The sequence below is a fragment of the Belonocnema kinseyi genome, chromosome 2 (assembly GCF_010883055.1).
Source record: "Belonocnema kinseyi isolate 2016_QV_RU_SX_M_011 chromosome 2, B_treatae_v1, whole genome shotgun sequence".
Lineage (NCBI taxonomy): Eukaryota > Metazoa > Arthropoda > Insecta > Hymenoptera > Cynipidae > Belonocnema > Belonocnema kinseyi.
This window is the reverse complement of record NC_046658.1, coordinates 85,097,323-85,111,668: the sequence shown is the minus strand read 5'-3', so window position 1 is coordinate 85,111,668 and position 14,346 is coordinate 85,097,323. Positions and strand designations below refer to the sequence as shown.

General features: G+C 30.2%; 2 protein-coding genes across 2 annotated transcripts in view; both read left to right on the top strand.

Annotated features, from left to right (window-relative positions):
- Nucleotides 1–5,928, top strand: part of LOC117182766 — a 6,803-nt gene extending 875 nt beyond the window's left edge. The window contains exons 2-5 of the mRNA XM_033375871.1: nucleotides 1,989–2,046; nucleotides 4,063–4,374; nucleotides 5,614–5,778; nucleotides 5,861–5,928. Of these exons, the coding sequence (XP_033231762.1) occupies nucleotides 1,989–2,046; nucleotides 4,063–4,374; nucleotides 5,614–5,778; nucleotides 5,861–5,928 (603 nt within the window). The remainder of the gene's footprint in view (nucleotides 1–1,988; nucleotides 2,047–4,062; nucleotides 4,375–5,613; nucleotides 5,779–5,860) is intronic.
- A 5,114-nt stretch (nucleotides 5,929–11,042) lies between these two features.
- LOC117167466 (zinc finger protein 865-like) overlaps nucleotides 11,043–14,346 on the top strand; it is a 7,273-nt gene continuing 3,969 nt past the window's right edge. The window contains exon 1 of the mRNA XM_033352425.1: nucleotides 11,043–11,109. Within this exon, the coding sequence (XP_033208316.1) occupies nucleotides 11,082–11,109 (28 nt within the window). The 5' untranslated portion in view covers nucleotides 11,043–11,081. The remainder of the gene's footprint in view (nucleotides 11,110–14,346) is intronic.

Genomic DNA, 14,346 nt, shown 5'->3' with positions numbered 1-14,346 from the left:
TTCTGATACTTTTTTCCCTCCTCTTTCTGTACGGTCCAATCTAGACCATCGCGTGGTAAAAGCGTTACACGTCTGGCCAGCGTCTGATCAGCTCGTCTATTCAAGCTCAGCGGCTGGTCAGCGCCGTCTAATCTAGTCGATCTCATGGTTTAGCCGTTACACTTCTGGTTAGCGGCGCTATTAGACCGTCTGTCCAGCGTCTGACCAGACACTAGACGGTCTGGCCAGCGCTTGGCCAGCGCTTGGCCAGCGCTCCGAAATTTTTCCACACGGGGATTTTAGAAAGATTGATTGATTGCAGTTAGGCCTGCATATGTTGCAGGTATCGCAGATTAGAGATAAGAAAATTCAACGATATAATTGCTCGTAAAACTGTAAACACCTTTTTCTGAAATGCAACTTTCTTCAAAGCAGGAGGACGTATTACTTGAACTTCGTTGCATGGATCCATTGGAAATTTTGACAGTAGCTTTACAATTACATTCTCTATGGAAGTACGTAGCCGTTTTAAGATTTAATGTCAACTTTAAAAAAAAAAATTTACAGCTTTTTTCACTAAAATTGATTCATTTCTATCAAGCGAACTATTTCTACGAAATTTGATTTTTAGAAAAACCGCTTCGCAGTTATATAGCCAATAGTATGTAAATTATGAAATTTTTTGGTATTTCGTTGCTCGTCTTATACTTTACAAGAAAACCGTCCTCCCGTGAAGGTCTTTTAAAGAAATACAATTTTCAAGACAGGCTCTTTCGACGCCATTTTGTATTTAAACAAAAAATTGTTTCCCATACTTTCATATGAGTTGAACAATCCCTGTAAAAAGAAATCTCATTACTTTTTTCCTGCTCACAAAATAAATCGTAAAAGTCAGACTTTTTTCTGCCGCTAGAGTGATGTTGCCTCCCAAGCAATAAAGTAAATTGCATTTGAAAGCTAATTGCTAAAACTAGTAAAAATAAATTGTTTTTTTGTAGCACATTAAATTGTTGTGTACCTAAGATTACTTTTTGTGACAATTACTTCATAGGATTCAATAGTTTAAAACATTTTTATTTTGTGGCCATAATGAAAAAGTAAATTTATACTCTCCATCGAAAGCAACATGGAAAATTATTTTATTTCTCCTTACTTCGTACAATTTTCTTTTTCTTAAAAAGAGATATATAGTTAGAAGACGGTGCAACTTTCCCGAAAGTTTTTTTTTTTGGTCTTATTAACAACAATTTCTATTTTTACGAACAAGTAATTCAGTAATTGTCGTAAGTTTAAGTTGTCCACATAATTCGGTTTGAATTTTATGTACGTTATTCGGCTTGTATGATTCATAATTTACTATAAAAAAATACTTAAAAGTTCTACTGAAATTAAACATAAACGAATGTGTTATATTCTCTGCAAATAAAAAAATCATTTTTCCGATATCATGATACTTTTATTTGCCTTAATAATCATGTAATACTGGATATAAAATATTCAACTGTTCAGAAATTCCTTTTCGAATTTTTTATTTGATATAAGTTTTGTAGCAGTAATGCTACCTAAAAGAACCTGAAAGCCAGTATAACTTAACGTTGAATGTATAGTGTCTTCGAAACGAATTTCTCTTTTTTTCAGCGATATAATGCACTATATATACTTCCAGATACGAAATTGTTATTTTTCACCGAAGTAAAAAATATATTTGATTTTTATTTAATAAAATCTTTTTTTTTTGTTTCAGATAGTTTGCTTTCATTTTATATTCATTCCACATTTACCGATTGTATATATCCTTAATTAATGGATAAAACTAAGAATAAAATAATTCAATTGAAAGAATTTTAATCATAAAATTATGTTTAAATTTAAGCATATTTAAAAACATATTTATTTTTCTAGACAAAGAATGTTCTCCGATCGCAACTAAAATACCAAAGAGTTCCTCACAATATGGAACATAATCGTGTCCGACTGAAATTTCTTTTCACAATAATTCTGAAACCAAGGCAATAATTAAATATGATAATGACGAAACTTTGGACATCAAGAGTGAATTCATCCAAGGTATGAGTATAGATTTGTAAAACAAAAAGTTTTAAATACAAATATAAAATAATAACATTTCTAATTGAATTTTGCCCAAAGTTTTAATACAAAATATGAGTCAAAAGAATTTACATTAGATACAAAAGAAGATATGTTTCCTCATAGCATGAAACAACCGTGTCAAAAGAAGCAGAAAATTCAGAATTTAGAACCAGAAATAGAATTCATTGTTTTACAACGATTTGTTTTACATTTCGGGAAGAGTAAATGTATACTTGCCATCCAAATCAGCATAGACCATTCTTTTATTTGTCCTTGGTTCATATAATTTTATTTTTGTGAAAAACTAAAGATATAAGAAGGTATAAATTGTCTACCAGTTTCGTTTTGATTTCCTATAGCAACTATTGCCTTTCCTACTGTCATGCAAATTACGATACAAATTTAGCAGGCATTTATTATCAGTAATGTCTTACGGATACACTACTTTCTCATAAGTTGTCCACATTGACCTAATTTAATTTGATCTGCACTATTCGATCTATATGCTTTATTCTTTACTGTAAAAAAATCCTTGGACGTTCTACTAAAATTAAACATGAACGACTGCATTATATCCTGAACAAATAAATAGTTTTTCTGAGATCAAGATACTTTCATATAATTTAATATTCGTGTGAAATTTCCTGCAGGCTGATTTTTTAATTCTACACCTTCCTAATCATTTTTATAACTTATAAAGTTAATAGCGCATGTAGAAATAAAGTTACAGTTTAAGGACGTGCAAATTACTGGGAATCGTATTTAAGTAACTCTAATTTAATTCTTTAGTGATTTGGATAGTTTGTTTTGATTAAATTGTGATGCAAAATTTACCTACTGCATGATGCGGTCCCGGGTAAAAATCGTAAGTATGGTAGTGATCAATGATTGACTTTTTGAATTATAAAAAATGTATGGTTTATGAGACGATTTCATACTTCAAGTGTATTGAAGTGTATATACTTCAAGTGTATAGTTTAGGTATAGCTCAAGTTTAGCCGAAATATATAGGAAGTATTGACGAGGTATATATGTAGTATGGAATATACTTTGGTTATACCTTAGTATAGCCAGACTTAAGTATAGAAGTATTGACCATAGTTAATCTATGGTTTAAGTTAGGGCATAGAATGTCACTCATTTCTTTTCATGATATATAGCAACGGGATACAAATAATGCATCATGAATGACAGCTCGTCCGGTAACATAAAAAGTTAGCGATTCTAGCGATTTCGTTAGTAAAAAGTGTATTGAAGATTGTTCGCCAGTGCAACGCAAAAGTGCGTTAATAAAATTTGAATGTTCCATAAAAATTGTATCAATTTTTCCTCACGAAATACACTTCGAAAATTAAAATAATCTTCCGTATTTTTTAGCTTTATGGGAAGTCATCACAACACGAAAACCTTTCATGAAAAATTTATATTTATCTCATATTATGTAGGGTTAAGAGATCCAAAATCATTGATTCCTAACCATATAATGTCATTATCATAAAAAGTTAAAAAATTCTAGTAAAAATTATTATTTAGATGAAATATTGAAACTACTAACAATATTTTTTTATGTTCTGAAAGCGATGATTCTGGTTCACTAATTTATATTTATTTTACACATCTTATTATCTCCTGTAATCAAGAATAGAGCTACATATGCTATTGCCATAGTTTTTCTATACTTCAAACATACTTTACATAGTTCATATATATATATATATATAAAAGTAATACTTTAGCAATACTTTGCCTATATTTGAGCTATACATTAGTATATTTCATTCAATTATATGCATGAAGTATGGGATCGTCTTAAATGCCATACTTTTACTATACTATCTGAGAGATCACTCCCATACGATATCCCAGAAGTTTTCCTCTATCAATCCCTTACAAAAATTTGTGTGCTTGTGCAACATGATTTTAGGCTGCCCAATATTTATAATTAACAAGTACATCGAACAAGAAACTAAGTAATTTTTTAAAAATTTTCAGATCGAGATGCGAAAGAAATTACAGGCCTATATTTTAATATAAAATATGAATCAAAAGAATGTACAGTAGGTAAAAAAGAAGATTTGTTTGCTGATAACAAGAAACAGCCAAGAAAAAAGAAGCAGCAAATACAGGATTTAGGACAGGAAAATAAGTACAAATCCAAAAAGTGTGCGCGAAGCCATAAAGTAAAAAAGAAGTTGATGTATCATCAAAAACACGAATGTAACGACTCACCAGAGTTCACATGTGATTTCTGCGGAAAAATATTCAAACGGAAAACTACGGCAAAAACTACTGACATTATTTTTTGTAAAAATTGCTTCATAGGATTCAGTCGTTTATAAAATTTGCATTTTTAATTTTATTTTCATTCATAAAAGTATAGATGTAAGAAGGTATAAGTTTTCTACCATTTTCATTTTTATTTACTAGTAACTATTGATTTTCCTCCTGTCATGTATAATACGATACAATTTAGCAGGCAGTTATTATCAATAATGTCTAATTTAATTTTCTTTATTCAATCTATATGATTTATGCATTACTGTACAGAAATCTTTGGACGTTCTACTGAAATTGAACATGAACGACTTTATTATGTACGGATCAAATAAATCATTCATTTTTCTAAGATTAAGATACTTTCTTTTAAGTTAATGTGCATCTAATATCTACTGGGGGCTGATTTTGTAATTCTCCACCTCTAGAAGTAAAATTATAGTTAAAGGACGTGAAATACACTGGGAATCCTATTTAAGAAACAGCGCTGGAATGACATAGAGGGCAGTACCCTCTGCGCGTGTGTTGCATAATTTATTTGTATGCGTTCCAATCCAACAGAAAATATTCAGACTGCCCTAAATGCTTACGTTTGGGGCGAGCGAATGCTGTGTTTGATTCAAGTGAAGGCCATTGACGACCAGGTCCAAAGCTGCACTAAATGGGATTCCCAGTGTATTGCAATGATATGAAATTGCTACATGCAAATTACAAATACCACTTTTAAGTTATCTCTATTAAAAAATAGATGTCGTGGAAGTTATCATTTACATTTTTCGCCACTTTCCTCAACTATTATTAAGGTTGAGAATAAAAATTCTTTTTTAAACACTACGTTGTCGAGAAAATCCTGTCCTTTTGTATTGGATATACCTTTTATTGCAGCAATGCTGAAATTTTTTTTTCACAAAAAATCTAAAAGCCAATTACATATTTCGTCAAATGTGGTTTCATTAACTCGATTTCCTCTTTTGTTAACAAAATATTGCACAAAGCAATACAACAAAAGTTCCTGATTCGCATCAATATAATACACAAAAAACGTATTTGATTTTCAGCTAATAAAATAATTGTTTATGATTTGGATACTTTGCTTTGATTTAATGTTGATGTAATGTTTAGCTACAGTGTTTGTCCATCATAATTTGTTATTGTCCATGTCCTCAATTAACAGGTACATCTAAAAATAAACTAACGTAAATCAATGCTCTTAAATTATTCAAATACGTTTAAACTAAACCATATTTAAGCACATATATATTTTTCCAGACCAACATTTTTCTTCGAGCGTAACGACAAGTCTAAAGCGTAATCCAAAATATGGAACAAAATCATATAATAGTAAAATTTCTTTCCCCAGTAATTCTAGAACCAAGACTTTTATTAAACACGACAATAACGAAACTTCAGAAATCAAGGATGAAAGTTTCCAAGGTACGACCGTAGATTTAAATAAAAATGTCCCAAATGAAACTAAAATAAAAAGCATCTGAATGCAATTTTGGTAAATTTTCAGGTCAAGAAGCGGAAGAAGTTACAGGCCGAAGTTTTATTACAAAATATGCGGTAAAAGAATGCAACTGAGTCAAAATATACAAAAAATTCAAAATTTAGAACCGGAAATTAAATACAAATGCAAAAAGTGTGCGCGCAGCTATAAAGATAAAAAGAGTTTGACTTATCATCGAAAATACGAATGCGATGTGACGCCACAGTTTGCAGGTGATTTCTGCGGAAAACGATTTAAGCAGAAAAGTAACATGCGTAGCCACGTGGGTGCTATTCATCTTAAATCAATATCACAGACATCTAAAATGAGGTATAATTGTAACAATTACGGTCGGTGTTATAATTCCTTCCCTACTTTAAATCGACATAAACGAGAACAACACGCAGAAGTCAAACCACAATATATTTGCGATTATTGTGGCTACAAAACGAATCAAAAAAGCCGCTTGGGACCACACATAAATCGACGCCATCTCGTATTATATAGTACGCAGAACTTCAAGCCATAGCGTATTCATCAATTTAAAAATCCTCACGGTATTCAATTTTAAATATTCTCACTTTATTTCACTAATTTTTTCTTACTGTTCTTACTCAGCGCACTTCTGTCGCTTACTTTTGTTGAACAAATCTTTAGTTTTCTATCGACCCTGATGTAGACTTCAAAAATGGCAAAGAAACCCTATTTGGTATAAACTAACCAAAATGCAGATTGTGTATTTAAACATATCCGAGATATCAACATATCTCGGGGCATCAGGTAAAAAATTCAAATGTGTTTTAAACCAAGCCTTATTGTAAGAAAGGAACAAGCATAAACGTTTAGAACTCGCAGGAATCAAATTACCATGTATTTGCGATATTTACGGTTAAATAGCATAAGAAAATTTTGTTGAGACATATTTGATTTCAATTCGTCTTAAGCAAGAAAGGACATTGCATCTGAAAGTTATTTGCTGAAACTATTAATAATAGAATGTTTTTTCTCTTACGTTATATTGGCGTATACCTAAGATTACTTTTTGTAAAACTTACTTCTTGCGATTCAAGGGTTTTAAAACGTTGTATTTTTTTACCATTCCGAGAGAGTTGACAGTTTATTTTTAGTTTACTAGCAACTATGGCTATTCCTACGAATATGTATAATACTATAACAGTTTTGCAAACAGTGGTAAATAATGTTATATAGATCTAGTACTTCTCAGATTTTTAAGTTTTTCACGTTAAGCGATTTGAATTTTATGTGCGTTATTAGATTACTCTGATTTATTCTTAATTATAGAAAAAGTATTTGAGGTTCACGTGAAATCAAATACGAACGTCTGTATTAAATCCTAATCAAATAAAGAAAATGTCCTGTGATTCAAATACTTTTATTTAGTTAATTACTTTTTAGTACTTACTGGGCGATCATTTTGTGATATCATTGAAAAGTTATATTATAAGTTTGTGAAATATTTCAATCATACAAAACTGCTACATACAAATTACGATTTTTCAGGTCAACGAAATTCTTCAAACAAAAATACGTCAAAACGAGAAGTTTTTGGATATAAATTATTGAGTTGTTCAGAAAGTCCTGTCCCAATTTTTTATTGGATATAACTTTTATGTCAGAACTGCTAGAAATTTTTTTCAAGAACGGTCTGAAAGCAAACGAAATTTTGCGTTGAAACTTTGAAACGATTTCCTGTTTTTTTTTTAGTTAATATAATAATTTGGGGGGGGGGTCATAAATTGCATTTATTTAATGTTGATTTAACATTTACCTGTTTCATGATACGTTTATGATTGTCGATCAAAATTTATGATTTTCCATCTCGCTAATTTATGAACACGTTTAAAAATAAAATAACATAAGTCAGTGGTGTGAATTACTGTAATAAGTTTAAACCAAAACCTATTAAAAAACGTAATTACTTTATTTTTCGAAACCAAGAAACTTTGGACATCAAGGATGAAATTATCCAAAGTATGACTGTAGACTTGTAATAAAAATTTCTCAAGTAAAACTCTGAAATAATAGTATATTGCATCACAAGTAGGGTTAGGCCACACTGTAAAAAATACGTTTTAAAATTGCACTTCAAAGTGTAAATTTACATACATAAAATGTCACTTTAGATGCATTAACCTTACAAGTTAGAAAGCAAATTTCCAATTGTTGTGTAGAATGACGTCTCTTACAAGTTTAATTCTATGACTGCATGAATTCATACGACGTGTTGAAAATCACTACGTTCAGAGTGTGTAAAAAAGGGACTCACGCTGTACATAGTAAAATTCCCCAGACTGGAAAAATTACCGACTGCGCATAAATGTCTATTTTCTAACGAAAATTTCTCCACTTTATAGTGATTATAGATTCTTCCCTATAATATTCCACATTTGTGTCATTTTCGCGATAGAGCTTTGTTTACGTTGTTTTGTTCGCGTGTTATGAGCGAACGTACATTTTAGTTTGCAAACTTTATAGCTCACTTTCGGCGAAAGCATAAATGCGAGTGACTGATTTTAAATTATAAATTTTATGCCATATAAGCTTGCGTAATTATAAATATATTCCTAATATGATCTTAATGATTTAAGTATTTGAGCTTAGGTTGATATTTTTTAGAAATTTTCCACTTTCCGTTGTTTTATTTAACGTCACGTATTAAATTTCAGTTCAGTTGAGTATTTTACACTTTTGTACAATTTTCGAGATTTCTATACTAATTTCACGCCACTGCGCGTGAGTCCAATTTTCACATACGTTTAGCGTACTAAAATGCCGCAACCTTTTTTTACAGTGCATATGTTAAGAGCCTATACATCCCTCTGAAAAATGAGCGTCCGAAAGCCCTTTACTGAAATTGTGCGAGAACGTAATATGAAGTGCGTGTTTTTTTATAATAAAATGACCACTGACCAAACTTTGTTTTGTTTTATTTTCCCCATCTTTCAAATTCCTTGAAGGCTACCTCAGACTTAACCTTAGATTTTTGGTGTACTAAATCTGGCTTTGCTTCTTTCACTTCAGCATTTATGTTGAAGGGTGGGATTTTGGTTGTTTTTCCATGATTTTGAGTAAAGGCCTATCTTAACGCTCACTTTTCTGGGGGGTAAATCGGCTCATAACATAATAGTTTTAAATAAACGTTTTCTAATTACATTTTCATAAATTTTCATATCCAGAGACGAAAGAAGTTACAAGCCGAAGTTTAAATAGAAAATATGAGTCAAACGTATGCACATTGTATATAAGAGAAGACATGTTAGCTGATAACATAAAACAGCTGAGTGAAAAGAAGCAGCAGATGCAGGATTTAAAACAGCTGAGTCAAAAGAAGCAGCAGATGCAGGATTCAAAACCGGAAAATAAATTTAAATGCAAAAAGTGTGCGCGAAGCTATAAAGCAAAAGGTCAATTGATTAAGCATAAAAAATTTGAATGCAATGTCATGCCGCAGTTCGTTTGTAAAGTATATGAAAGACAATTTAAACGGAAAGATCAACTGAAGAAACACGTGCGACATGTCCATCTTAAACCAAACCTACAGATATCTAAAGCGACTTATAATTGTGACATTTTTTCACGGAGTTACAAATACTTACGGGGTTTAAATCGACATAAACGTGAAATACATGCAGAAGTTAAACGACAGTTTATTAGCAATTATTGTGGGCACAAAACGTGTCAAAAAAATGACTTGGGAATACACATCTATTTTCGCCATCTCAAGAATTTGAGTAGGCGAAACTAAACTTTATTTTCTGTTTTCTGAGATTTAGATACTTTCATTTAACCTAATATCCATGTAATATTGACTGCGGACTGATTTTGCTGTCTCCGCCTTCTTAATCATTTAGATATTTACAATGGAGATATCACATCTAGAAATAAAATTATAGTTAAGGCCGTGTGATGAGTGGGTCACGTGACCAGATTCCTAGCTAACCCAATTTTCTCCGTGTAAAAGAAAATTGGTTTAAGGCTTTAATTGTTTTAAATTTGTTCCAAGTAACATTTTATTGGCTATTAGATTATTTTTCAAAAAAATTTTCAGCATTGCTGCTATGAAGTTTATATCAAATAAGAAATAATAAAAGGAGTTTCTGGACAAAAATAGTATTTAAAATTTACATGAAGCAATTTTATATAACTGTAATATTTAACGGGCCTTAAGGCCATGTGACTAATGGGTCACGTGACCAGAATCCTACCTTGCCGCTAACTTTCTTATTTCCCAACTTATTTTCACACCAAGCGGCACATCGATTTGAAAATTTGGGATAATAAATAAGAAGCACTCAGAAAGAAGGACCTGTTCCTAAACCTAAATAATTATAAAAGAAAGCAAAAACAATTAGTTACAACAAAATTTTGTTTGCATAATTATATAAATTTGGAACGAGACCCACCATTCTTAGTGCTTCTTGGTTAGTGTCCAAAATTTTCAAATCGATGTGCCGCTTGGTGTAAAAATAAGTTGGGAAATAAGAAAGGTGGCGGCAAGGTAGGAATCTGGTCACGTGAACCACTAGTCACATGGCCTTAAGGCCCGTTAAATATTACAGTGATATAAAATCGCTTCATGTAAATTTTAAACACGATTTTTATCCAGAAACTCCTTTCAGTACTTCTTATTTGATATAAGTTTCATAGCAGCAATACTGAAAATCTTTTTGAAAAATAATCTAATAGCCAATAAAATGTTACATGAAACGAATTGAAAGCAATTAAAGCCTTAAACCAATTTTCTCTTTTACACGGAGAAAATTGTGTTAGGAAATTTTACCGAACTTTTAAGTATAATTAGGATATATTGACCAAAAAGAGAATGTTTGACATTATTGTAATAATTTGTGTCTTGCGAACACAGTGAACCCCAGGAATAAATTTTATCTTTCAAAATGATGAAAACGTTGTATCACGTTTATTTAACGAAAGACACATTTTATCTGAAAAAAGATAAGGTTTATCTGACGTAAGTATTTTTTTGACATAGGTTATATGTCAGACGACTGCGTCTATTTTCACAGAAAAAATGTCCTTCATCAATTTAAAAATCCTCACGGTATTCAATTTTAAATATTCTCACTTTATTTCACTAATTTTTTCTTACTGTTCTTACTCAGCCAACTTCTGTCGCTTACTTTTGTTGAACAAATCTTTAGTTTTCTATCGACCCTGATGTAGACTTCAAAAATGGCAAAGAAACCCTATTTGGTATAAACTAACCAAAATGCAGATTGTGTATTTATTAACTGTAGGTGAGTTATTTTCGGGTTTAAAATTAGTGGAATAAAGTGAGAGTATTTAAAATTGAATACCGCGAGGATTTTTAAATTTATGAAGGACATTTTTTCTGTGAAAATAGACGCAGCCGCCTGACATATAGTATAACCTATGTCAAAAAAATATTTACGTCAGATAAACTTTATCTTTTTTTCAGATAAATGTTATCTTTCGTTAGATAAACGTGATGCAACGTTTTTATCTTTTTGAAAGGTAAAATTCATTCCTGGGGTTTACTGTGAAATTTTAAAGAATAAATGTCAGTTCGGTAAACTTTAATAACGCAGATTAAATTTTCCAAACGTACAGTAAAGATTTTAAAAAGTAATCATTAATGCACGTGGTGCAATTATTGAAAACTATTCTATCACACATTCAGGAAAAATTGGATAAAGTTTCATGCTTGTTGAGTAATGTTTGCAAATGTACAGTCAAGCAAACTTTAAATTATGCAATGACAGTGATTCCCTAAAAATCGGTTACAGAATGATAAATTTCGGTTCTTCTTTCTAGGAAAAAAATGTATTATTTACTTAAAGGTTTGGTAAAGTTTTAAATGGATTCTAGAGAAAAATAAATTTTGTTTAGGTTCTAATCTCCTGCATACTTTATGAAAGTTTGGCCACTGTAAGCGAACTTTTCATTTTTCTTACGTTAGACTTTATTCGATAGTTTGGTAAACCGATAGTCACGCAGTATCTCCCATCGCCTCCACAATCTTTCAGGATCGTATGCAAATACTGAGCATCTCGCAGATATTTATCAATTTTCTAATTTGGAAAACGGTGTTGAATTTTTAAATTACTTACAGTCCTAATTGTCGCTTTGTATTCTTAATAAATATTCTTTTGTAAAATTGCAAAATAAAATAAGATTTTATTAAAGTAGGAAATTAAAAATGTAATTACTATGAATCGAAGTTGATCCCTCGATATAAGCCTGAATCCTTCCATTTTAGTGGTTTTTGTCATGTTCGAGATATTCCTACAAAATGTTCACCTTTTTATTGCGATAAGTAGGATGAACAAATTGTTTTCCACGCATTTATTATGAAAAACTGGGTTTAATTGATTTATGAGGAAATTTATTATTTGTAAGAAATGAAAAAAATTGTTAAGTAAAATAAATTCTTCATATTGTCAAAACCTTATATCCTCGTGATCATCACTTTTTCGTACCTTATTCCTTTTTGAAATTAAAATTTGTAATTAAAAATTTTAATTGTTCATATCTTGAATAGTTTAAAAATTTTAGGTATTGAGTGTGATGAATGAAAATTCATAAATGTCATAAATGGTCAAATTTTAAAAACTATTCTAGATATCGAACAAATTTTCAGCATGTATTGGCAATATATGTGCAAACTACCAAGTAAAATATGTAATAATCAGTTGAATGGATAAGGCTGCAGAGGTGAGCATCGATAAAAAAATTAATTTTTGACAATTACTCAACAATTCTAAATTTTGTATTCCAAAGAATAAAATATATTTCTATAAAATCTTACAGAAAATGTAGTATCGACGAAGTCCAATGAATCTAGCCACTCCTTCGATTTACAATTCAAATGGTAAAATCAAAATTTTAGTTAAATAATACGGTAACATTTAATTGAATTGAAAAAAAATCAATTTAATGAATTATTAGCAAAAATTATTTAGACAAATTAATTGAATTTTTAATATTTTTCAAATTGGTACTTATTCAATTTAAAATAATTAGAATTTTAAACTTGACTTGTTATCTTAAAAATCATTCAAATTTAAGAATATTTATTTATACATCTTTAAAATTGAAAAGTTGTTAATTTTTCAAATTAAACTCCGAAAATTATGCAAGTTATCCATTGAAACAGTTTCAATTCTGATGATACACAATCAAAATGTCATCAATTTGGAAAATGTAGAGTTGAAAACTTAAGTTTAGATGTTCAAAATAATCCAGCATTTTTATTTATAGATTTTTAATATTGTAGAGTGTTTAATTGTGATTATTTAAAACGAAATTATGTAAAAAAATATTCGAAACTACGAAACTTACAAAATTTTACTGGTGATTTTAAACAAAAATGCTTTGTTTATCAATTATTATAAAAAATGAAAATGATGGAAAATCTGTCAAGGCCTACGAAACATCGTGGGGCAAAATCTACACCTTCCTGGGGCTAAGTCTACACCCTCCTGGGGCTAAGTCGACACTTGACTATAATGTTTAGAGAAAAAAAGGTCACATTTTTTTAATTTTTATTATTGTATAACCAACTAAGTTCTCGATCCAACAATGCCTAACACGTTCTCAAACGAAATTTCTTTAAATTAAAAAAAAAACTATTTGAAGAGAAAGTGTCGGCTTGGCCTCAATCTTTTGGTAGAAAGTTCAAAAATTTAATTAGTAAGTAAATTTTTTGTTGAAAATTCATATTTTCGGTTTGAAAATGCAACTTTTCCATGCAAATTCGCAAGGTGGTGACTTGCCCGAAAAATGGCCGGGAAATGACCGTGAATTTAATTTTAAACCCCGGGAATTTACTTTAGATCGCAGGAAAATTTAAATTTTTATTATTTTAATAATTGTGTTTAATTTAGAAAATTGGTTTCTACAAAAAGTTTAGTGTTGGCGAAGTCCAATGAATCCAATGAAAGTGTATTATTCATATTTTCATCTACAAAAGTTTCATGCACTATAATTAATAAATCCTGTAAAGCGTGTTAGCTTGCATATTCGATTTAATTCCTGAAATTTTAACCTAATTTAATTTCAGAGATTTTATATAAACTTAATTTTCAGGTTTTTAATGCTCAATTTGAATGGCTTGAATATTTTACATCAAAAATATTTTTTAAAAGTAGACGACGCGTACATTTAAAATATTAAAAATTAAATAATTGAGGGTTTCAAGGTTAGAAAATTTTTAATAAAAAATTCTCCAATGTTTTTATTTACTTCTCATAAATTTAAAAACCCGCTCATCAATTTAATTTTAAAATACAAATTTTTGCTGAAACGGGCCCTAGATACTTTTTACACGACCCTGATGTACTCCTACTTTAAACGGGTTCGAAACCCGTCGCAGCGTTTTCGTTTTTTAATAGCAGTAATATTGTTAAAAGCGTCCTAGTGTATTGTATGTAATGTATTGTAATTTAATGCAATTTTTTAAGCTATATTGTGTATGTGTACGAAATTGTATTGTGATTGGCTGTGACTGACTA